This window comes from Diplodia seriata (genome assembly GCF_021436955.1).
Source record: "Diplodia seriata strain FDS-637 chromosome Unknown scaffold_2, whole genome shotgun sequence".
Lineage (NCBI taxonomy): Eukaryota > Fungi > Ascomycota > Dothideomycetes > Botryosphaeriales > Botryosphaeriaceae > Diplodia > Diplodia seriata.
In genome coordinates, this window is record NW_027117309.1 from 226,764 (window position 1) to 251,349 (window position 24,586).

The following is a 24,586-nucleotide window of genomic DNA, read 5'->3' on the forward strand; positions in this document are numbered from 1 at the left end:
CCGCCGCCAACCGAATTCAGACGTCGTTCTACCCGGGAAACTAAACTCCACACATCCCCTCGACACTGGCAACTCAGACCCGCTCCACAACTCCAACGTCATTTTCCGCCCAAGGACCCATGGTCCCTTTTCAGATCGTCGCTCCAATCGTCTTCTCGTGTTCAATCTGCGCCGGATCAACAATGACGATGCCCTTGCCCGCCATTTTCCCGCTGCGCACCAGCTCCAGCAGCTTCGGGATCTCGTCCAAGCCGTGCACCGGGTTCGTCTTGACCGAGATGCCGTTCTCCGCCACCACCTTCATCATCTCGCGCGCCTCTTCCGGCGAGCAGACGAGCGAGCCGTGAATCCTGATGTCGCGGAAGACGAGCTCGTGGAAGGGGACCGCGACCTCATCAGGCTACAACGACGGGAGTATGGAACGACCGTGAGCTCATGACCTTCACACATACACACATTCTCTTCACTCCGCCCCCCAGCATCCCGGTAAGAAACGACTCACCTGCGCAATCTGCACCATCAACCCATGCACCTTCGTCACCGCGCACGCCAGCGCCGACGCATCCCTCGCATCCGAAATCGTCACCGTCGCGTCGGCCCCCGCACCACCCGTCACCCTCTGCACCTCGTCGACGACTTTCTCCTTCCCTCCACGGGCATCCACCACGACATCCGCTCCAGCCTCCCTCGCCAGCGCCAGCCCCTCGTCGCGCGCATCGACCGCAACGACGCGCAACCCGCGCGCCTTGGCGAACTGCACGCCGAGATGGCCCAGGCCGCCGCCGGCGCCGACGAGGCAGACGCACTGGCCGGCGACGAGGCCGGTAGCAGCGCCGACGCCGCGGTAGATGGTGCAACCCGCGCAGGCGAGCGGAGCCGCGGTCGCGAAGGAGACGGCGGGGGGCAGGCGCACGGCGGTGCGGGCGTCGACGCGCGCGTACTCGGCGAAGGCGCCGTGCGTGTGCACGCCGATGGCGCCGGCGCTGCGGGGGCAGTATTGCGGCGCGCCCGCGAGGCAGTCGGCGCAGGCCGAGCACGGGTGTAGGTACAGCCCGCACATGACGCGGTCGCCGGGCTGGAAGGACGTGACGTCGGATCCGCAGAGGGCGACGGTGCCTGCGCCTTCGTGCGAGGCGGTGCAGGGGAGCGGCGGCGTGAAGGTGCCGCGCAAGACCATCGAGTCGGTGTGGCAGAGCGAGGCGACGGCGATCTTGACGAGCAGGTCGTGAGGGCCGAGGGAGTGCTTGGGGACGGGGATGCGGTGGATTTTGTAGGGCTTGTTGAACTGGAGGGTTGTTAGGATTGGGGTAGCTGGTGGCTTGGGGCCTGGAGATGGATGTACCTCGACCACCTGGCATGCGAGCATGCTGTCGGGGATTGCGTCGGCAGACATTGTGACTTGATGGTTAGACTGTGGCGGTTGGAATTGAATTGAATGATTCTAGCTGGTCTCAATCAGCTCAGGTTTTATCTTTCAGCAAGGGGACGGGCCGGTTCATCTGGGTCGCACAAAGTGAGGAGATGCTGTGATATCCCGCAGCAGACGGCTCTTGAAGCGTGCATGCATGCATGAGCTGAAGACGGACCCACCTCGCGACGGTTCCGTAAAAAGCAATAAACAAATGCGATGTGGGAAGACGTCTTGGGATGACAGAATTGTTGTAGAGTTGTACCTACTGCTTCGTATACCTCATCTGCAAATGTCTACGTCATGACGACAGCATGTCGCCGGCCCGTCTGGCAGGTGGTCGTTGAGCCACGGACGGGCCGTGACGGGCGGCACAGGTGGGGGCCGAATTCTGCGGAAATAGGAAAGGTTTTCTGTGCGAGTCCAAAGCAGAAGATATTGAAAGGAGATCCGAAATTGAAAGGTATGCTGCAAAAGAAATGTATGATGGCTACATGACACTCGGAGTTCCGGGCTGTCAGCTCAGCTTCCGGGATGGCCAGTCATGCTCTGTAAACAAACAACCTCGATTGGTAGAGATGGACGTCTTGATGTATTTCCCATGGTATTGCTGGGCACAGCTGACGGGCGCTGAGTGTCGGGGAAGGAGCGCACATAATGCCGTGGTGCTGATTCGGCAGCGGGCGTGCACGTGCCCTCGGTGACGCAAGGCGCCGCTGGACCTCGGCATGTGCGACCCCGGACGGCGCGACCGCTGACCTCGCCGCCAGCATTGCCCGCCGCTGTGGTTGGCTGCGTCTGCGACAGCCGAACGTCACGAGCGCAGCCTTGTGCGGCTCCCCCAGACTCAGGCGTGTCCGGGGTACGTGGGCGCTGGCCGCTAGCATGTGAAAGACGACTTGTTCGTGCCAAAGGCCGAGAGCACTCCCTCTTAATCCGCTCCACCCTTCTTTATCGCTACGTCCGTACCCCAAACCACCGCGCCGTCCATCTCTCTCTGCTTCCTCACTCCATCCATCAGCACATCATGTCGGGAACCTTCTCCAAGGCCGATGTGGCCGAGCACAGCAAGCCCGACAACCTGTGGATCATCGTCGACGAAGATGTCTACGACCTGTCAAAGTTCCAGGACGAGCACCCCGGCGGCAAGAAGAGTGCGTGCTCCCATCAGCTGATACTTGTCTGGCCCCTGTCAGCTAACTGTTCCGCCCAGTTCTCCAGCGCGTTGCTGGCAAGGACGCCTCGAAGCAGTTCTGGAAGTACCACAATGAGGGAATCCTGAAGAAGTACCAGAAGCAGCTTCAGGTCGGCTCGCTTGACAGCAAGCCCAAGCCTGCTGCTGCTCCCCCAACACCACCAAAGACGCCCCCGGCGAAGCCCAAGGCCGAGTCCGGCACCGTGTCAGCTGTTCCCCAGGAGGACTTCGAGCCGCTCGACCAGTTTGGTGACCTGATTCCATTCGCCGATCCGTCATGGTATCAGACTGTAAGTAGCTTGATCTGGTAGTGAACTTGATCTGACGTGGCGTGTAGTACCACTCTCCCTACTTCAACCAGACGCATGCCGACCTCCGCGCCGAAATCCGCGAATGGGTCGAGAACGAGATCATCCCCAATGTCACCGAGTGGGACGAGGCCAAGAAGGTGCCAGACGAGATATACAAGGCCATGGGCGAGAAGGGTTATCTTGCTGGTCTACTTGGACTTCACGAGTGGCCCAAGCACCTTACGGACAAGACGGTAGCAAGCGTGGATCCGGCAAAGTGGGATCTCTTCCACGAGATGCTCCTGACCGATGAGCTTTCGCGTTCCGGAAGCGGCGGTTTCGTGTGGAACGTCATTGGTGGATTTGGTATCGGTTGCCCGCCTGTCGTCAAGCACGGCAAGAAGGAGCTCGTCCAAAGAATCCTTCCCGGCATCCTGAGCGGTGACAAGCGCATTTGTTTGGCCATCACCGAGCCTGGTAAGCTCAATCAAAACTTCGTAGGTTGCAAGAGCTAACATGTAGTAGATGCCGGTAGTGATGTCGCAAACCTTACCTGCGAGGCTAAGCTCTCGGAGGATGGCAAGCACTACATTGTCAATGGCGAGAAGAAGTGGATCACCAACGGTATCTGGTGTGACTACTTCACCACCGCCGTCCGGACGAGCGATAAGGGCATGAACGGTGTTTCCGTCCTGCTCATTGAGCGCGACATGGGTGGCGTCAGCACCCGCCGCATGGACTGCCAGGGTGTGTGGAGCAGCGGCACCACCTACATCACCTTCGAGGACGTCAAGGTCCCGGTGGAGAACCTGATCGGCAAGGAGAACCAGGGCTTCAAGGTCATCATGACCAACTTCAACCACGAGCGCATCGGCATCATCATCCAGTGCGTGCGCTTCTCCCGCGTCTGCTACGAGGACTGCGTCAAGTACGCGCACAAGCGCCGCACCTTCGGCAAGAAGCTCATCGACCATCCCGTCATCCGCCTAAAGCTCGCCCACATGGCCCGCCAGATCGAGGCCTCGTACGCCTGGCTCGAGAACCTCATCTTCCAGTGCCAGCGCATGAGCGACATGGAGGCCATGCTCAAGCTCGGCGGCGCCATCGCCAGTCTCAAGGCCCAGGCCACCACCACCTTCGAGTTCTGCGCCCGCGAGGCTTCCCAGATCTACGGCGGTCTGTCGTACTCTCGCGGCGGCCAAGGCGGCCGCGTCGAGCGCCTCTACAGGGACGTCCGCGCCTACGCCATCCCCGGCGGCTCCGAGGAGATCATGCTGGACCTGAGTATCAGGCAGTCGCTGAGAGTACACAAGGCATTGGGCATGAAGCTGTAAGGTAAAATGAATGTTGCGGAGTTCTTCTGTATTCTATGATATACGCGGGCATTGGATGGACATGACCATGTGGGCTCTGTAGTATTTTGATGAGGGTGATCCGAATTCAATGCTAGACGTTTCAGTCTCCATCCGAGTGACGGCTTTGACTTGTGCGGAGTTGCTCTCATGTCCATGGTGACCCGATGGAAAAGACGAAGTAATAACGAGTGTTGTAGGGTACTATCCTTGGTTAGCTTTGTCGATCATATTCGCCGACTAAGTAGGGTTCAGCGGGCAGGTTCCGGAAATTTACTTGCCTCACGTTATTCCCGCCGATTTCTTTTTTGGATGACCGAAGTCCTCACTAGGCAAGAAAGTCACTCTGCACTGGGCCAAGGCACACGTAGAGGAGACAGACAGACCCCTGGTGGGCTGTGGTGGGACTATTACTATAACGCGCCCGCTATCAAAAACCAAACGTGTGCAGATATTACCTACGCTCCATTTGTTGAGATTCAGCGGATCACAGAAGGACGTGCCACGTAGCCAATTGATGTACACCTACGTGGGCTAGGCAGATGTATATATTGTCGGCATTGGTTGTCCGCATTGAATCGAGCACATCCACATCTGTATCACAGAGCTAGTGAGTTGAAAACGCAGATGTGAGCCTTGAACGGGGAACAATCCGTTCTGATGTTGCGTTCGACTATCCAGGTAGTAGGAAACAGAAGCAGTGTTTAAAGTTGGAGCGAGCCAAATGGTGGAGAGACAGGCCAGACTGGTGGGCGGCAGAGGTGGAGCACAACAACAAACAAAGACGGAACGCATGCGGATGTTGGTGGGGATGCCGGCTCTGATTGGCCGACGGCGTGGAGAGGGTCGCGGAAGCGGTGGGTTCGGGCGGTTGCTTGGCCAACACTAGCGTCGTCGGTGTTGTATCACAAATATGACGACACGGACGCTGTTCCAAAGCAACAGACGACCAGCAACACCACTCGACTTTGTCCATGCCGCTCTCGTAGCCATTCCTACCTCGAACCCTACTAACCACCAACCATCCACCCCATCGCCCATCATGGTCGCCACACGCGCCCAGCGAGCACAGACCAAGGACGAGGCCGCCGCCGTTCCCAAGAAAGCCGCTCTAAAAGAGCCCGCTCGCCGCGCCAGAAAGGCCGACGCCGAAAAACCAGCTCCTACCCGGAAGCCCACGCGCGGCCAAGCGACCACGGCCAAACCGGCTGCCGCATCCGGCGTTGCGACGACAACGGCAAAGTCAGCTGCGCCCTCCGCACGCCGGACGCGCGGAAAAGCTGCCGATGCGCCTGCACCACCCTGCGAGAACCCCGTCCATCTCGATCCCATCGACGTAATCGACGCTTCCTCCCCGCCGGTGAAGGCTACAAGGAAGGCTGCTGCCACCAAGCCTGCTGCTGCGCCGAAGCAGACAACAACGCGCAAGCGACCTGCGAAAGACATCGAGCCCGAAACCGATCGCCCTGCCAAGAGACAAACGCGGTCGCACGTCACCGAGGATCCTGAAGAGCCTGCACAATCCGAAGCCATGGGAGAGTCGAAAACAACCCGGGCGACACGCGCAACCCGCGGAACCAAGGCATCCGAGTCGCGCTCTACCGCCGCCGTCAAGCCTTTGGCCCAGCGCATTACCGTCACCGCTAAGAAACAGGGACGGAAGGCGAAGGTCGAGCTATCCGAGCCTGCTGCTCCCGACGTCCAGATGGAAGATGCCGAGGAAGCACCAGCTCCGGAGCCGCTGAGGTCGACGAGAAAGTCGTCGAGAAGAGCAGCGAGCGAAGAGCCGCAGGAACCGGCTTCGGATGCGCCGGTGGAGCCTACGCCTGCGAAGTCGGCAACGAAGTCGACAAGGAAGAAGGCCCTGGAGGAGGTTCCTGAAGTCCCTACCGAACATGTCGAGGCCGAGGCCGAGGAAGAGGAGCCAGCTCCCGCAACTCCGATCAAGTCGACAAGACAAGAATCGGAGAAGCCTGCCGAGAAGGAAGTGAGCGACGCCGAGAAGCCCAGTGACGAGCCCGTCGCCGAGGAACAACACCGGGTCTCCACCCCGGTCCAGACGCCCGCCGCGCCTCGGCAGCAGCCAGAGACTCCGGCAAAGCCGACGCCCGCACCGCCGAAGTCGATCCTGAAATCGGCTCGCCCTCAGGCAAAAGAGAACGTACCTCCCAAGACTCCTGGTCCTGCGCACCATGCGACGGCTCTGCCCTTCGCTCAGGAAGCCACTCCGTTCTTCAGACCCGAACAAACACCACACACCGTCAGCTTCCAAGCCAGAACCCCGGGCTTAAACAAGTCTCTGCTTTTTGAGACGCCTCGCAAGGCACCCATCGCGACCCCGTTCAAGCTTCATCCTACTATGTCAGCTGCGAAGCCAATGCCCGAAGCAAACACCGGCAGCATTCTGAACAGCCCTGCGAAGAGGGGCCCGCTTGGCGCATCGACCCATGGAATGACACCCATGAGGCCGACGGCTACGAAGCCAGAGTTTAAGAACTCGCTCTTGCAGACGCCTGCGAAGAAGGGTCTGATGCTTCCTCCTTCTACTGCACCGGTCAACAAGCAGAGTTCCCAGTCGGCTCATGCAAAGTCATCTCTTCTGCAGACTTGCCCTCGCAAGATCGCGCTGCCCGGCCTTCCTCCCAGGTCTTCTACAGCCTCACCAACAAAGACGGATGAAGGCAAAATGGGATCCTCTCTTCTATCTGCCACTCCACGCAAGGTCCACATCGAACCGCCTACTCAGCCTGCCTTCGGAACCAGCGTTCAGGATTTTGCGACCCAGGCGCAAAATTCCGTGCTAGCAGCTGAGCCTCGCCGCTGGAACACGCCCGCGAGGACTCCTGCTCAGCGTTTCGCTACCCCCGGCAAAACTCCCGCCAAGTCTCTTGTGGACGCCGATGCGGGCAGTCCCACACCAGTCAAGAAGACCCCCGCCGGCCTAAAGGACGTCAATTCTGCTATCAAGTTGCTCCACGGGGCGTCGCCTGCCATGCCACCGGCTACGCCTACGGAGCAATTCGTTCAGGGCGTCATCGACAAAATTGACCAGAGCCTGTCAGAATCCGAGAGTGGTCAAGAAGATGCCTCTAGATCACAGAGCCTGGATATCGAGGTTGCCAGGTCTACCGAGGAACCGGAGTCCCAAAACGATCAGCATGACATCGCCGCGGACTTGGAACTGCAGCGTCCCGACGTCGAGGGGATGGAGCCGTGCGTCTCCCCTACCGACTTGGTCATGTCTGACAGCGAGACCCCGGTAGGGTCTCCGCGTGCCGAGCCTGTCGAGCACTCTGCTGTCATGGAGGAGCATGCCGATGTCCCCATGCAGGACTCCGCTCCTGTTGATGATGTCGAGCCTGAGGAGGCTGCTGAAATCGTTCAGGATGACGCTCCTCTGGTGGAACAGCCTATTGCTGAGGAGCCGAGTGTTGTTGAGTATCACGACGAGGAGTATGTCGAGGCTACCCCTGCTCGCTCTGAGATTCAATTCATCGAAGACGCACATGACGTCGAGGAGGCGGTGCCCGAGTGCGAGCCCGAGGTTCAGCCTGTCGAGGCGGCTCTAGAGACTGTCGGCGCAGGCGAGGAGCAGGTCGAGGAGACCGCCGTCGTTGAGCAAACTACGATCGTCCAAGAAGAAATTGTGGAAGAAACGCAGGGAACCCCTGCTCCGCAGGTTCCTGAAAGGCCTTCGACTCCTACAATGGAGGAGCAACATGCCGCTGCAATTGCCAAGGACAAGGCTAAGACCGAGCGTCGTGCTCGCCACAAGCGCCTTTCTATGGCCATTGAGCTGGAGAGCTCCATCAAGAAGCCGAGGCAGAGCCTTGCTTTCATTCCCTCCCTCACTCCGGCGAAGTCTTCTCTCCGCTCTCCCTTCAAGAAGCCTTTTGGATCTCCCAAGAAGTCTGTTGCTTGGGCGACTGAGCCTGTCCAGGCCAAGATCATTGAGGTGCCTCAAGAGCCTCAGACTCCAAAGGCCATGCAGCACAATGTTGATGCCGACTTCGAGGCCAACATTCCTCGTCCTGACGATGGTCTCCTGAACGGCACCGCCTTCTTTGTCGATGTCCGCACTGCTGACGGCGAAGATGCCGGCGACCTTTTCATCCCCCTCCTCGAGGAGATGGGCGCAAAGGTCGTCAGCGAGTGGGACGGCATCGACGACAGCATCAGCCACGTCCTGTTCAAGGACGGCGCCGTCGAGACTCTCGAGAAGGTGGCGGCCGCCGGCGGCGCGGTCAAGGCCGTCAACATCGGCTGGGTGCTCGACTGCGAACGCTTCAACAAGCGCGTCGTCGAAGAGGACTACCTGGTCGAAGTCTCGCGCCTCCTCCTGGGCAACAGCCCCGTCCGCACCCTCTTCGCCCTGAGCGCCGCCAACACCCCGGCCCGCGCCACCCCGGCCAAGTCCTTCGGCACCCCCTTCGCCCTCATGAGCCTCACCCCCAAGGGCAAGCCCACCCTCAGCCCCTTTGCCGACATCACCTCCACCACCACCCCGGCCGCCGCCGCCGCCGCCGCCGACAACAGCAACAAGGAAAACACGCCTCCTCCAGCGACGCAACTCCTCCTATTCAAGACCCCGACCAAGTCGTCGCCCTCGGTCACCGTCACCACCGCCGTACTCGGCGCACTAGAGCCCTTCTCGCCCGCCACCCCGTACTACCTGCACCCGGAAAACATCACCCAGAAGACGTGCCCGCCGAAGCAGCTCAACAAGGGCTTGTTCGACCGTGACGACAAGGGTGCGTCGTCGTTGGCGGCCGTCACGCCGTTCAGGCAGAAGATGTTGCTTGCGAGGCGCAGTTTGAGTCCTGCGGCTTTTGGGAGGGCGCAGGGAGGGGGTTTTTGATTGAGGGATGATGGAAGGGGAAGGGCGGGGGTTGTTTGTGGGCTGGTGTTAAGTTGTGCGATGATACCCGAGGGTTGGTGTTTTGATTTTGATTGTTCCCTTTTTTTTTCTTTTTTTTTTCTTTCTGTTTCTTCTGGATTTGGTGTTTGGGGGAAATGGAAAGGCTGGTTCGGTCCGGGTTGGCTTGGCTTGGTTTTGTTGGTTTTGGGTACAGTCAGTACTACATACATGGATTGGGGATCCGGATAAAATGCATTTGCATCGGGGAACGGTTAATCGAATCTTTTGGACAGGACAGAACAGCGAAAATAGCATTGTTCGTCGTCATCTTGTGGTTGTGCAGGTTAGTGCTGTGTGCATATGTGTGGAGGGTGTGGGCTCCATGCGTAATTTTTTCTTTTGATTGGAGTAGCTCTACTTGGTGTTTACGGCAGACATCTGTACTTGCTTACTCACATCCCGCAGGGTAGGTCAGCTCAGCCTCGTAGCCACGGTATGATTGTGTATCGGTTGTATACATCAGTCTGCTTGTGGCAGGAGGTCATCAGTGTGGCGCTTCCAAACAACGGCCAGATACGGTATTACCCCGCGTTTACGGTGTACGACGACCGTGGTAGAATGACTGTTGAGAGCTGAGCATCTTTGTTGGATATAAGGCTCTCTTGTAGCGCTACTATCGCTCATCTTTCTTCAATTGGGCGGGAGACGTTAGAGATTTCAGCTATAACATTTCGACTGCCCAATCAACTTCCCAATCATATTTCCATATTTCCCTTCTACCCACTAACGCTATGTCCATCACCGCCCGCAGTTACACGAATTGACCGTTGACATATTTCACTCAAGATGTACACTCGACGCGCCAAATTCCAACCTTTCCCAGCAGAGAGCAAAATACCCCCGGTTTGTTTTCACTTCGCCAACACCTCACCCCAGACCTTCCTCAACGGGCCGTCCGGCCCAAAGACGGGATCGCATTCCGGCACAGGCACTCCCCTGATCTCACCGAACAGCGGATCATCCGCGCCGTGCAGCTCTCTCTTGCCCCACTCGTTCCTCCACTTCGGCGAGCCCTGGCATTCGTCGTCGGACATCATCAGCACAGAACATCCCTCATCATTCCCCCCCCTCCCCCGTTCTCTCCTTGCCCCCGCCCCCCCCCACGTAAACACAACATCTCCAAGACACGTAGTAAAGCGGAAAAAGAGAAGAGGGAAAAGGAGAGATATTCACCTCTGGATACACGCCAACGTACTTGTACCCGTCATCCTTCCGGACGGACGCGTGCGCGACGCCGGCGGGCACGACGACGACGTCGCCCGCGGCGACGGTGACGCGCACTCCCCCCAGCTCCTCGCCATTGCTGTCGTCATCGGCATCGGCTTTGACGTCCGCACCGCCCAGGCCGAAGACCAGCTCGGAGCGCCCGTGGAAGACGCCGTAGCATTCGTGCGTGTTGGGGTGGAAGTGCTTGGTGGTGATGGCGCCCCAGGTGCCCTTTTTTCCTTTGGCGTTGCTTGCTCAGAAAGGGGGTTCGTTTTGAAAGAAAAGGATGGGAGGGGGGAGACGTGGGGAAGCTATGTGTATGGAGGCTTTTTACGGGACTTTTTTTGCTGTCTGTGTTTCTTTCCATAATGACTTGCCTTTTTCTCCCAGTGATTCCTCTGCAGGAAGTCTGACGTCGACTCTTCGTCTACCGGCGTTGGTAGAACTCCGCGGTAGACCAAGACGGGAAAGACACTGTTTGGGCAGTGCGGGGTGGGGCGGACGGGGTACTGCTCCGGTTCGTTGGTCGACGACATATTGGAGGAATTCCTAATGTCTCGCTTTGGTTGTAGTCGAAAACACCTGTATATAGATCAACTGAACCTTTGATGTCACCTTCGTTGACGTGAGGCGTAATCTTTAACTGATATGGGCTTGACGCGGGGTCAGCTACGCAACCCGTATCTCCCCCACACCATGACGTTCCGCGTCGTCCCAAAGCGGAAAACATATCCGGTCCTGCCCTATACCGCACCTCCACCTCCAAGTTTATCGAATCAAGCAATATGTCACACAGACAGTCAGAGCTATTGTCCGGACATGAATCTGCAATGGGAATTATGATGTCCGTCTACGAAGAATGACTCCCCGCTCAGCTCGTCCTCGTCTTCGTCTTCGTCGTCATCTTCGTCTTCGTCCTCATCCTAGTCCTCCCAGTCTTCGTCGTCCTCCCCATCCCCATCCCCATCCCCATCCCCATCCCCATCCCCCAAAAGGCCTGCCCACCAAAAGAAAAAGGGTCGTTCGTCGATCCGAGGAACTAAACACAAAGTCATAACAACGGAGTCCAGAGCCCCAAAAAAACTCAGGGGACGAACTTACAAGCACATCTCCCACCACGCCCCGACCAGCCTCAGCGCCTGCTCAGCGCCCCAACTTCCTCCTCTTCGGCGGAGCGCCCTTCTCCAGCCTCGCCTCCTCCTCAGCCCACTCCTCCCTCCTCTTCCTCTCCCTCTTCTTCCTCTCCCTCTCCCTCTCCATCCTCCTCATCCACCACTCCGGCTCCGGCGCCACCCAACCCGGCCGCCTCGACGGCAACGCCGCGCGCGCCGCCTCGTCCACCCTTGCGTGGCCCACGACCCTAAACGGCCACGCGTGCCCCTTGATCACCCAGCGGAAGACGACGCGCACGCCCTCGTCCTTCAACAGCGCGGCCCAATTGTAGATGGCCTCGAGCTGCTCGACGAAGTAGGGGCGCCGCGCGGTCCAGCGCGCCAGCCGGCGCCTGTCGATGCGGGCGGGGGGGAGGAAACGGCCCGCGGTCGCACGAGCGCAGCTTGATGAGGGCCTGGAGGACCGTTGCGCTGTCCGTGAAGATCTGGATGAGGCGGACGGTGGCGGGAGAAGCGCTGCTGCTGCTGCTGCTGCTGGGACGTCGCGTGGTGGCGACGGCGAGTTGGAGGGCGCGTAGGCACGCGTGGGCTTCGGCGTCGTGGCTGTTGGCGCCGTCGGGCAGGGCTTTGGCGTCGACGCGCCAGTTGTTGTTGTTGTTGTTGTCGTCGTCGGCGGTGGCGGCGGCGGCAGCGGCAGCGGCAGGGTCGCGCCAGACGACGGCGCATGCCGCGCCCTTGCCGTTCCGCGCCGAGTCCCTCGAGCCGTCGGCGAAGAAGGAGATGGTGGTGGAGTGGGCGGCGTCGTCTTCTTGCGGCGGGTTAGCCTGTCCGGCCAGCTGCGCGTCCCTGATGGCGGCGGATGCTTCGCGGATGTAGATCTCACCAGGGAATTCCTGCGGTGCCAGGTTGATGTCGTCGTCGTTGTCGTCGTCGTCTTCGTCGGTGGCGGCGGCCTTCTTGTCCAGCTTCTGGACGGCCTTCTCGGCCGCCCGTTCGGCGGCGCGGCGAGCCTGGCGCGAGCGGTGCTCTTCTGGAGGACTGGTGTCTCTCCCTGTCTGCTCCTCTACCTGCCTTGCAGGCGTTTGCTGGGCGCTGTTGGGCTCCATGTTTGCGGTCGCTGGTTGTTGGTTGTGAGCGACGAAGGGTGTGGGTGCAAAGATGAAGAAGATCTGAGCTTGACGCGTTTGCAACGCGGGTTAAGCACGGAGGAACGCAGTAATAGATTTACCCGAGCATGCATTACGGGCAGTAAACTTACTCTCTAGTAGGCTGGTAGTCAATTGTTAGTTCAGCTGTGGCCGATAAGAGTTGCTTCTTGGAGGAATGGTGTGGTATCAGTACACCGTGAGGGGCGACCGTTCACTTCAGATGAACCGAACAACGATGGATAGTTCCTCCTTAGCAGTAGCTTGGTCTTGTATGGACTTGTAAGAGCTTCATTGGTATCTATTCGTCATGTTTAGTACACATGCTTTCATAAGTAAGCCGTAAAAGAGCAACGTGGACTATTACCCTCACTCATTACGCCTGAACAGGTGCCATGGGTAGCTTCTCCACTGTATCTACCAACCCCCTAACCTCTCCCATGATACTGCCGTCCTCGCCTTTCTTTCCCTCCATTTGCTTTCCCTTCTCCCCTACTTTCTCATTCCACTCTTCATTCCACGCGAGGACTTGCCGACACATAGCCTCCATGGACGTCCACGGCGCTCGATACCCAAGCCCGCCCTCTTCCGGTCTCTTCCTCGCCTCGCTATCGTCGTAGGACAGATGTACACAGCAGATGGCGAACAGGGCGGGTTGCAGCAGAGCCAAATCGCCCGCCACCGGGGGTAAGATTCTTGGGAGGTACCGGTGCCGAAGCAGTGTGTAGAACTCGACGACGTGGGAAATGACGAGCATGAGCGCGGGCGGTACGGCTACGAACTTGACGGGAGTCACACAGAGCGTGTGCAGGAGATGCGCGATGTCGGAGTAGCGGATGGGCGGGTTGGGGTCGGTGACGGTGTACGCACTGCCGCCAATGTCGACACGCTTCCCGGAAGCAGGGTCGCGAGCGGGCGTGATCAGACGCTGCTCAAGCAGGAGATGGGCCAGAGAGACGTTTTCGGTGTAAACGAAGGGGTTGACGATGTGGCGGATCCAGTCGGCGTTGCCGCCGCGCCGTAAGTAATTGCCAATCGTGTTGTCCATTGTCGTCCCATACACGCCTGATGCAGGCCTGATGACACCGGTCCGTATTCCGCTCGCTGCGTTGTCGGCACCGCGTACAATCCGCTCTGCAGTGGCTTTTGATGCTGGGTAATTGCCGAAATATGTCTCGTGTGGCCGGCTCAAGTCGTAGTCAGCGTCACTGAGGGATTGAAAGAAGCCCCGCGGCCAGCGCCGCCAGGGCGCCAGCCAGAAGTTGACACGGCGGATGGCGATGGAGCCCGAGGAGGTCGCGATGAAGACAGAGGCGCCAGCAGCTTTTGCGGCGGCGAGGACGTTCTTGGTGCCGACGACGTTGACCTTCTCTGATAGGGGGAGCAGGTCCCTTGCGCGTTCGGCGAAGCGGATGGTGGCAGCAGTGTGGAAAACAGTGAGTGGCCTGTCCTCGACTGAGGATGGCCAGGGCACGGAGAAGGCGTGATCGGTGGACTCGGAGTCAGTAATGTCTGCAGTCGCGAAGCCAACTTTGCTAAGCTCTGCGGATCGGCGCACATCTCCCGCGACATCAGGGGTTGGGCGTCTGACGTCAACGATTCGAATCGCATCAAGATCTTCGCCGCGAGCTAGAAGGTGTTGTACGATTGAGCCACCAACCAGGCCTGCTTCTGGTGTTAGCTTGGGCTACGGGAGAGGTGGGTTGTGGACAGACTTGCCTGCTCCTCCAGTCACAATGTAACGGCGAGTCTGCTTGGGAGGAAGGTGTTGGCGGATGTCCACGGGCGATTGCTTCATTTTCTGGTAGGTTTCCTTCAACTCTTCCTCGGTCCAGGGTTGGGAGCCAGCACGCGAAGCCTCGTCAGGCGTGCCGCCGAGAGCGCGGTTTACATGACGCAAGTATAGGAGTAGTAGTACGGTTGAGATGCAAAGCGCGCAGTTCGAGAGCGAGAACAAGCGGACGACAAGGTCGGCAGGATACATGGTTTTGGCCGCTCGAGAGACGGGAGGATTGAGGAGATCTCACAGGGCGGGGTCACACACATATAGAGCGGTAAACGGTGCTGTGTTATGTAGAGTGACCGGGCAGGCGGCGTCATCTGACGGGCAGGAGTTCGGCGCGCCATGGCGAACGCCAGGTAGATGCGTAATATAGCGCCGGTGTGACAGGGCCGAGCAGCGGCATTGAGTGCCGGCGAAGCTTGAGCGAAGAGCGGCGCAGCGGTTGGACAGAGGGATGGGTCGTGGAGCGTGGGAGGCTGATGGGCGCAGGGATGGGCTGCTCGCGTCGCAAGCGAACGCCCTGCGCCCCGGCCCTCCAGCGCTGCGAGAGCGGGCCGCGCAACAACTGCCACTACTCGTCGCGACTTGTCCGTATACGCGCCTCGACACTACTCAGGCTGCAGACTCGCTTGCGATGCGATGCTGCATCCGGCTCCGCTGCTCCACTCGACTGCCCGACCTCAGCCCTGTGCGCTCGGGTGCCGCATGATGTTTTGCCAGCGCTCTGAAACAGTTCCACGAGTCCAGGCCCGGGACCATCACTTGAACACATCGGGCTCCACCACCCAACGGAGATCGGCTGCCGATGCTTGCTGACACGGGCATGCAGATGACCCAGGAACTTGCTCCGGCCAACGGCCTGACCAGTGCACGCGGCCTGCTGCTGCAGCCTTATTTCCGCCGCCCAGCTCGGCTGCTTCCCCGTCACGGCCCGAGATGTGCCCATCTCATTCCGAGATGTGACTGTCCGAATGAGGGCTATCAATCTCCCGGACATGATGACTCGGGTTAGCTGTTTTGTCTTTCATTCCACTGCGAGTCCTAACGTCCAACTGCGTCGTCACCTCAACCTCCGAGGAACGGACACCCTCAGCTTGATTCTGACATTCACTGCCGTCTTCTGTTTGTTGTTCGAAGCTGGAAGAGGCAGAATTTGACCCAGGTGGGTCAACTGAAGGAGTACTGCTGCAGAACGGGTGATTGAGATAATCCTGGGTGCGTTATTTGGGAAAGTGGCGGCTTTTGGGGCACCTATGTGCTCATACAATACTGCACAGTGTCCTCACGCACCACGCCCGGGATATCGTACCACACCGCCGAGTAGAATTTGGGATATTCATTGGGATTGTGACAAGTCTGCAGGTGAAGGCGGAGACGTACAAGGAATCCAGGTCTGAGTCTCTGCTACAGAGAGGTTTCAGTGCGGACGCATCTATCGATGAGGAGAGCAGATCTGAATTAAGGCAGGTGGGCTGGTACTGGGCGATGGCCGGCTTAGCTCCGTTTCTCCTGCAGAAGCTCATACTTTCCGGTACGAAAAGCGCTCCCTGATCGATTCACTAGACGAAGCATTCAACAGTTGAAAAAGGGTTGAGCTCTGTTTTCTGTTCTGCTGTGAATACAGCCACATATGCTCCATTTCAAAAAGGAAAAATAAACCTAAACCTTCATCACAAAGAGGTCATCACGTAGAAGTAGGTAGTTAGACTTTCCTCGCCACTTAACGCTAGTGAACACCAAATCCCCGCAAGTGACCCCAGTCCATTATTAGCTGCACCAAACTCAAAAATCCATTGCACGGCCCTGCATTTGCACGCTTCAAAAGCCGCACCGTCCAGCATCACCAATCAGCAGCGCGATGGATCCCTACCCATGATTTCATGCTCCATGTGACATGAACACTGACCACACGCCACCCTCGTACCCAGGCATCGCAAGCATGCATCCTTGCTATAGTAATTTCGCCCGGCAAGACGCGTCGGTTGCTTGGACGCGTCTTTGTCTACACAGGCGCGATGAAGACCGAGTTTAGCAGCACGACCACTCCAACTTTCTTCTTCGGAACTCGAACAACCTGTGCTACCTAGGGAAAATACCAGGAAAATCAAGAGAAAAAGATGGCGGACGCAAAAACGCTCCAAATGCGCCCTCGAGGCCGTCCGCGCAAAGTCGTTGCCGACGCCGAAGCTCCCGCCATCGATTTGATCGTCGACACCATTCCAACGAAAGACGTCAAACCAGCGCCTGCCAATGCGAAGAAACCGAGAGCAAAAAGGGAAGCGACTACAAAGGCCGATACCGCTATCGAGAAGAAGACAAGGACGAAGAGTACCACGACCAAAAAGACCAATGGCAGCCCGCCGGCCAATCAAAAACCGGCCACGACAAAGCAACTGGCGGACCCACCAGCTGCTGCGGCGGCGTCGATCACACCTCCGAACCCAACTCCGCAAGCTTCACCATCGACGACGACGACGGCTCGACCTCCACGACCCAAGGCAGCCGCCGAACCCGCTCCGGACAATTCCGCGGTGCCAACGACGGCAATCGCAATCGAAGCGAAGAATAGCACCGCTGCGAGGGCGGAGACCACGACTGCGGCGAAAGATTCGAAAATACTGAGCGAGCTTGCGGCGCGGGAATTATTGTTGCCATTGCAGAGCGGCAAGGACGACGACGGGGCCGAGGGAAACGAAGAAAAGACAACGGTGGGCGCTGAGGACACGGGGCGAGTCTTGGAAACATCCCACCTAGAATTGCTGCGTGATACGCAAGCGGACGGAGCCACCACAAAAGTAGCGGGAGAGCTACACAGACAAGAGAAAGAGCTCGCGCGCATCGGCTCCACGTCTGTTGCGAATCCAACTGCCTCCACCCCCTCCGGCAGCAGCGGCAGCGGCAGCGGTAGCAGCAACAGCATCGAGACGAAGAACCCTACTCCCGCACACTTGCAACCTCCGCCCTCCTCAACCACCGCCAGCACCACCCCGCCGTGGCTCACAGAAGCCGCCCACACAATCCCATCCCCAATGGCCCGCCCACAGCAACAACAACAACCGCCCCAAGGCCAAGGCCAAGCCCAAGGCCAACAACCGCCAGCACCCAACAAACCACCGCGGCCGCTACCCTACAGCCCGCACCGCCCGTCCAAAGCCCAAGCGCCCGCCGCCGCCGCGCTGCCAGCTGAGGAGCAGCCGCCGCGGCAGCAGCAGCCCCACCAGCGGCAGCAGCGACCCCCGCCGCACCAGTGGAAGCCCGTCGAGCCGCTGCCGGCGGCGTACAAGCCCGCCGCGCGCCGGTGGACGTTGGCCATCGTCGCCATGCCGGTTGCCCTCGTGACGAGCTATGCGTTGTATGACCGACGTGAGTTTTTCCCCCCGCTCTCTCTCTCTCTCTCTCTCTTTCTCCGCAGTCTTTCTCTCTTCTTTGGAATTTTTTTTTTCCGTTAAGAGAAGAGAGGGGGAAAGAAAAAAAACATACAACTGCTGACATGGAACGTGTAAAATTTTAGTGGTGCTAGGCAATGAACGCAAGCAGATTCCGCGAGTGGTGAATCCGGACCTGTCGAACGCGGTGAAGGAGGTGGATGCCGAGAAGACGGAAAAGGGGTTGTAGGAGAAAGAGAGAGGGAGAGAGAGGTGCGGGAACAACAAAACGACGGAATCGAACGTAAAGAGACGAATGCTTATCACACGACGAAATGAGAAAGGTGCGTTGTCATCACATGTGGCGTAGTTCCAAAGGCTAGCTAGTTACTGTGTTTATATGAGGGCTTTCTTGTATCATTTGTTCGAGTAGGTGTGGGTCTTGTAGACATTATAAGAGGCGACAAGAGATGATGGCACTGTCAAGCCGAATGATGAAGGTTATATAAGTTGTGGGGTATTTGTTCTCGTTTTTGATTACAAAGGAAAGATAGATGTCGGCGATGGGCTCGTGGGAGCGTGTGTAGTATCTATCCCCAATCCGAAAATATGACCACATCTGACGAGGAAAAAAGAAAATTCCCTTTCTATCTCTCCTACCCCACGACCAGGCGTCGGGTTCGATGGTGTCGACAATGCTGAATGATACAAGCCAATGAAGTATGCCAGACTTTATCCGCAGAATAAACAAAAAAAAAACAAATTGTGATCGAATGCGGCGCATAAGAAGCAAGCGATTGCGAATCTGCTATCCAGTGCCTCTCGTCTCCCTCATCTTCCTGCGCGAATTGCGCCACTGAACTCCTGAACGATGCATTTCGTGCAGAGGCAAAGCTCTGCTGATGAATATAATAATGATGTCATGACTTCAAGGGTATGTAAACAATACATGTACGTGAAGGGCAAAGTTACGAAAGGTCGCTTTCGGTCGGGTAATCAAGCGCTTCGGTGGTCTTCTTGCTTTTTCTCTGAAGACGGCTCGGAAGCAAGGAGCCAAAGCTCTTCTTGCGGCGGAGGAGCATTCCTCTTGTGCCGCTGATATCGGTTTGCAGTCCTGAGTGGCTCTCTCGTCGCCTGCCCTCATTGGGCTTGTTGGAGCCTGACTGGGAATCTTCCGGCGTCTTTGTCGACTGTGTGATTTTCTGCGGCGCGTGGAACAGACGCTTGTAGATGCGCTCTGGAGAACTGGGCTGCGTGACCGCGCTGGGCGTTCTGGTCATGGCGAGTTGTGTAGACGAGGTACTGCGGATGCCCCGAGAGCTGGGGTTCGGTGTTGCCGGTTGCGAGATCGAAGGGAACAGAGGAGGTGGCCAGTCGTCTTGATCGGCGTCTGGAGGAGAATCGAGCGAAGAAAGAGACGCGTTATCGTCTTCGCTGTCAGTCGAAATAAGGTCTTCCTCGGTGGCAGATGAGAGGATGTCCTGCATTGGAACCTGAAGCAGAGCCGAATCGCTCGCGCGAGGAGCCGCAAAGGTCCTCAAATCCGGCTTTGAGCGGGTACGGTACTTGACGGGCACATCCAGGTTCAGGCTAATTGGACGTCCGTTGCGGGCTTCTTGATCCAAATCGTTGATGCTGCGTGTCAAATCCTGGCGGCATCGCAAAGTCCTGCCTCTGCCGCGACCTGATTCGGAATGGACCGAGGACGGCCGAGTCAAGTGCTTGCGCAGATCGACTTCGCTAGGGCTGAAGACCACGCGTGCTCTCAGCTGACGCACGGCGTCATCAAGAGCAAGCTCAATGGCGCAGTGGTTTATAATCCTGCTCATTTTGGGCCAGGTGGCTCTCTCGCCGCAGATCATTGCCTGTTGCATGAACTCTGGTGTGGGGTTGCTCAGGATCCTCGGGAACTGTGAGTAGGAAATGGCCGGAAAGATCGTGATGTCTCCAGAGTAACGTTGGCTGAGGATAGACCTGGCCTTTGTGCAGTAGTTGGGGAAGAAGCCAAGCTCAGCGATAACGTGCAGCCTGTGCTGAGCCTCTCCCTTCGCCAGGCTAGCCATACTATGCAGCCATCCGGGACCAGCTGCGAAAGCCGAGGCTTGAGGTTGGGCTTCCGGGAAAGGAATACCTTCCTCCTTTTCCAGGAATGGCACTACATGAGGGTTGACCTGGGATACGATAAAGTGGTTGACGTTGAACATCTCTGCGAGACGCGTGATGGGGAGATCGTTGTCGACCGACCCGTCAATCCATCGCTGGGGCGAAGGATCCCAAGGGATTTGTTGGCCGGTGGTAGGATCCTTCGCCATGAGCTGAGCCGCGGAGAATACCAACGGTACCGAACAGGAAGCAGCACTAAATCAGTCAGATGATGCTCAAACAATCACACCACGGAAAGTGGGAAATCACTCACACTGCAGACCAGATAATGACATTCGGCGCGGTGATGTAATTGAGCAGCCGGGGCAGATCAAAAGCACTCGCGCTTGAGACGGTGATGTTGAGAATCCTTCGAGTCCGGTTGTAGGCTTCCTGAAAGGTCATATCTCCGAGCATATTCCGCATGACTTGAATCAGATGCGAAATGTCAAAGACAGCGCCGTACTTCAGAAACCGGGCGGCCTTTGTCAAGAGGCCGCGATCGCCCGGCTTTTCAAATACGTCTAGATCGCCGAAGCAGAACTCATCTAGCACCTGTGGCATCTCGGTGTCCGTGCGCGTGCAGAGCACTGCGCAAACAATGCTGCCGGCAGAGGCACCCGAGATGATTCTGGGAAGCAAATTGGTTTCCCAGAGCGATTTAATTACCCCAATGTGGTTCATGCCAAATGTGCCGCCTCCGGACAGAAGTAGAGCGCTGCGTCCGAACGATTGCCGGGTGGCCAAAAGTTGCTCCAGTACGTATCGCGGGTCGAGGCCGCCGTCTCCCTGTTTTGACGAGATATCCAGCAGAGCAGTGAGAGTCTGCTTGGCGGACTCAATGTAGCGCTCGATCAAAGCCTTGGTTCCGACGTGGGAGTGCTTGTACAAGCGCAAGTCACCCATACCCCCAAGACCGCGTGTGAGGGAGGTTCGGATAAGGAAGAGCATGCGCTGGACGTCACAGCTGATACGTGCATCGTCGAGCTGCTTGAGCCGGGCCTCTACCAACTCGTAGTTGTATTCGGTCGACTCGTGCTCGTGCTTCCAATCGTTGTTTCCCTCCAGATCGTCCAGTTCGGCGGCTGCGGCGTGCCAATCGGTGTAGTTTTCGGCCTGTCACAAACCTGCTTGTTAGCGCGGCCTGGCACCACGAAGGGTGCGACGTACGTTCTGCAGGCGCAGGTACAGGATCTGCTTCCGGCTTCCATCCTCCAGCTCGGGCGCATTGTGAGGTTCCTGGCCGCCGAGAGCGCCCACAAAATCCTCGATTGTCCCCGCCGGGTCCCTGACCAGTTTGGCCAACGGCGACAGAAGGCCGGCATTGCCGCTGGGACGCCTCAGTGCGGCCGGGTCCGTCTGGCCGTCTTTCGGGGCATGGTGGTACCGGCGGGAGAAAAGGGCGTCGTGGAGGAAGGACATGAGCACACCGGAGCCATAGGCGAGGGCGGAACGGGCTCTCGCAGGGCGGCTCTGTCAGACTCGCGGGGCTGTGGGGAAGTTAATGCGGAGAGCGGAGAGCGGAGAGCAGAGTGCGGATTGCGGGGAGGTGTTCGAGTATTTGTGTCGAATAGAATCGCAAGGAGGTGCGGTGACGACGGGCGGCGGGTGAAAGGCCGAAGGCGGGAGAGCTAGCGGGTCACGCGTCGCTTTCAAGCACGCTGCTGCGGTGCTGTGGGAGGCGCGTGAGACTTGGGCTGGCAAGCTTGTAGCGCAGCGCGCCGCCTAAATCAGCGATGCACTACGCGAAGAGATCTGTCATACGCCCGGCGCTGACCAGCTGAGACGCTGCCAGGGATAGCACCCACGCCTCGACACCTCGTCATCGACCAGGCCAACCGCCCTTGTGGCCCTCGCAATTCGCTGCCGGCCCACGCGCGGCCAACGCTTCGGCTCCGCGCGCTGCCTTGGTCTCGAAAACCCACCCGCGAATGCCAACGCCCCACGCCGCGCATTAGGGCTCTCCCGCCGACATGGGCTGCGATCAGGAACCGGTAACGCGCTGGCGGGTACGAGGAACGTTCTCCGCCGCGTGTGGGACGAACGCGCGCAAGGGTGGCTGCGCGATCCCCGTCCTGCGGCATGTGAGAGAGATCCAGCCCGCATCGACTATCCCCACCGCGGGGTGTTGGCGTTGGGCTTATCGCGGGAACAGTGCTGAGCCCAGCCGCCAATCGTGCGATGCATCCTTTGCCTGCGTCGCACAAGCAGCAGTCACCGGGCCATGTTGAGGCAAGGGCTTTCCGCATCAGCGCGGCGACGCTCAGATGACGCTAAATTTGGCCACAGTCGCTGCGCTGCCCATCACCCGCGCCCTCCCGCCGCACGCCTGCGCCGTCGAATTACCGAAATGGGCGCCGGGTGGTGTGGTCCAAGGAGCCGCTGGCGCTGCGCCGGTCGACTCCGCGAGTCATCTGCGGACTTTTAACTCCACCTCCTCCTCTGCAGCTTTTGCATGTGAGATTCTCGAAACATCGCACGCAACCTGCGCCTGGAGCTGGCGGGCCTGCAGGGTCTGCTTCTCCTTTGGGATGCCTGGGTGGAAATGGCAGCACGCAGCCAACGACGCAACGGACAACTGTCACCGCTCACCGCTCTGGCGTGCGCGACCCTAGCCGCATTTTTGAACGGCCTCGCCCTTCCAATGCTTTCCAACGACCTCGAGAAAACCCCTCCACTCAGGAACGCTCCACCACCCCCACCGCCGGCGATGGCGCCGCCGTTCACATGTTGGTACCATTACCTCAGGCAACGGTCAACGGCCTATGAGTCGACTGCAATGCTTCTGGCACCGTGTCCGCCCCAACACTTCTGTTGAGTCAGACTATCCGCTTGCCCGGCCCTTTTCTCCTTTTCCCTGCTTTCGGCCAAGGTGGTTTCCTCTGACGCCACTGCGTGATAAAACGTGCGTTTCAGCCCTATCGCACCAATCCTCGAACGCCAGGGACACCACCCCGGCATGCCGAACCCTCATTATTGCTCCACCACCCTTATCAGCATCGATAATCCGCATCGCTGGCGCACCCTCACTGGCTGCCCGCAGCTGTTAGGTGGACTTTTCTGCAACTAAGCTCCTGACTACAAGAAACTTCCGCGCGTTCCTGGCCATCTGGTAGGGCAGACCATGTTCTTCGCGTCTCGCATGGCTGCTGCCGTGATCCGACTGGTTCTGGCCGCAGAATCGTCCTATGGCTCTGCCGCGACTGCATTGCCGCATCTCTATGCCGTAGCACCCTGGCGTACCTGACGACATACTTTGTCCAACCTACCCACCATCCCATCGGCAGCTGCGGCCATAGACGGTGTAATCAAAAAACCGCGGCGAATCAGTACATTGACTCTGCTGTCTCGGGTACGCTCAGAAACAAGGTAAATGGCTATATGCCGTACAAAGTAGGTGTTGGCGAAAGTACCCTGAACTTGCCCAGCTGTCAAAGCCATGTTATTGACAAGGGTCCGTTGACCTCATCCCAACAAAAAAAAGTGTCATGATGATTCGCTCACTGAGCGGTCAAACTATCAATCAGGCTGGAGCACTCGATATCGCATGATAAGCAGAGTGACTTCCAGACCCTGGTCCAGTCCAGACCGCATGCAGGACAACATGGCGGTTTTCGAATTATGGATCCTTGTGCAAAAGTGGGCGTCACGCCTGCTTCCCGAGCACATACTGCCAGTTGGCTGCTACGAGTACCCAAGGTCGCGGTCTGGCAAGAAAACACAGCTCAGAGTGGGTTCGAAGTGATTGCAACGGTGGATTGATGCCGGCGAGAACAATCATCTTCCAACGTATTTGCCTTGGATCTGCCAAGTCCACCTTGAGGAACATTGGAACAACGAGTATATTCGTTCCGTTGCATCTCCTCGACCCCAAACAATGCAAGGGCCTTTTTTGCTGAGCATTCTACGGAACGATACATGGAGAAGGGCTTAACGGACAGCAGGCTCACTCAAACAGTCGTAGGCAAAGCCAGTTGTGACTGACCCAATCCCGGCCGTCCCACTTCGTAGTCACCATGGGTAAAGTCGCGCAAGTCCACATCCACCAGCAAACCATCAATACACGTGTCGACGGCAACGACAGGCCCGAAACCGCCCAGGCCGATTTTTTCACGTTGCCGCGATAGGATGTATTCTCCCGCGGCGCGTAACCCCGTAGCCCAGCGCTACTCCCCAACGAGGTGCTAGGGTCGGTGCGCCACCCTCGGGAAGACGGACATCGTGAGGGACATGTGGAAGGCATATGGACCGCAGGCGCCGGCGAGGAGGTTGGTGGCAGTCGTGGAGCGGTCGGCTAAGCAGGGCGGAGAAGCCGATGCCGATGGGTTGGATGGGGGCCACGTTGGTCAGCCATCTCTTCCTTCCCGCTTCCATTCCCGATTTCGCTTCTGCGGCTTACACGATGAACATGGCGATGGGTCGGTCGGTCCTGGAAGCTTATTTTCGGGGTTTGAGTTGCCGCCGGCGTCAGTGTGCAGCTGGGTCCGATGTTCTTACATGCATTCGCGGTGTTTGCTTTGCGCTCCCGCCATTTTGCAGTCCTGCTTTACTCTGCATGGCACCTGCTCACTCATCTAGGGGAATTTCGGGACTTGTGCCTGGGGTTCCGTGATACGGGTCTTCTTCTTCTTTTTTTCATTTTTTTCGCGAGCAAGTCTTAGCATACTGAA

At 58.2% G+C, this 24,586-nt stretch overlaps 6 protein-coding genes across 6 annotated transcripts; 2 read left to right on the plus strand and 4 right to left on the minus strand.

The window, feature by feature from the left end:
- Window positions 1-130: 130 nt before the first annotated feature.
- On the minus strand, window positions 131-1,393 carry SLS55_001463 (uncharacterized protein; the record flags this gene model as incomplete). The annotated part of the gene is made up of 2 exons (XM_066772957.1): window positions 131-400; window positions 503-1,393. 2 exons carry the CDS (start codon window positions 1,391-1,393, stop codon window positions 131-133), a joined length of 1,161 nt encoding a protein of 386 aa, XP_066635524.1.
- A 1,042-nt stretch (window positions 1,394-2,435) lies between these two features.
- Window positions 2,436-4,227, plus strand: SLS55_001464 (uncharacterized protein; the record flags this gene model as incomplete). Its single annotated transcript, XM_066772958.1, has 4 exons — window positions 2,436-2,562; window positions 2,622-2,893; window positions 2,941-3,370; window positions 3,419-4,227. 4 exons carry the CDS (start codon window positions 2,436-2,438, stop codon window positions 4,225-4,227), a joined length of 1,638 nt encoding a protein of 545 aa, XP_066635525.1.
- A 1,060-nt stretch (window positions 4,228-5,287) lies between these two features.
- Window positions 5,288-9,103, plus strand: SLS55_001465 (uncharacterized protein; the record flags this gene model as incomplete). The annotated part of the gene is made up of 1 exon (XM_066772959.1): window positions 5,288-9,103. One exon carries the CDS (start codon window positions 5,288-5,290, stop codon window positions 9,101-9,103), a length of 3,816 nt encoding a protein of 1,271 aa, XP_066635526.1.
- Window positions 9,104-11,512: 2,409 nt separating this feature from the next.
- SLS55_001466 (uncharacterized protein) lies at window positions 11,513-12,587 on the minus strand (the record flags this gene model as incomplete). The annotated part of the gene is made up of 2 exons (XM_066772960.1): window positions 11,513-11,873; window positions 11,917-12,587. 2 exons carry the CDS (start codon window positions 12,585-12,587, stop codon window positions 11,513-11,515), a joined length of 1,032 nt encoding a protein of 343 aa, XP_066635527.1.
- A 415-nt stretch (window positions 12,588-13,002) lies between these two features.
- Window positions 13,003-14,610, minus strand: SLS55_001467 (uncharacterized protein; the record flags this gene model as incomplete). Its single annotated transcript, XM_066772961.1, has 2 exons — window positions 13,003-14,161; window positions 14,342-14,610. The coding sequence occupies 2 exons, from the start codon at window positions 14,608-14,610 to the stop codon at window positions 13,003-13,005; spliced, it is 1,428 nt and encodes a 475-aa protein (XP_066635528.1).
- Window positions 14,611-18,742: 4,132 nt separating this feature from the next.
- TGL5 (Lipase 5) lies at window positions 18,743-21,338 on the minus strand (the record flags this gene model as incomplete). The annotated part of the gene is made up of 3 exons (XM_066772962.1): window positions 18,743-20,132; window positions 20,191-21,032; window positions 21,087-21,338. 3 exons carry the CDS (start codon window positions 21,336-21,338, stop codon window positions 18,743-18,745), a joined length of 2,484 nt encoding a protein of 827 aa, XP_066635529.1.
- Between the last annotated feature and the right edge of the window lie 3,248 nt (window positions 21,339-24,586).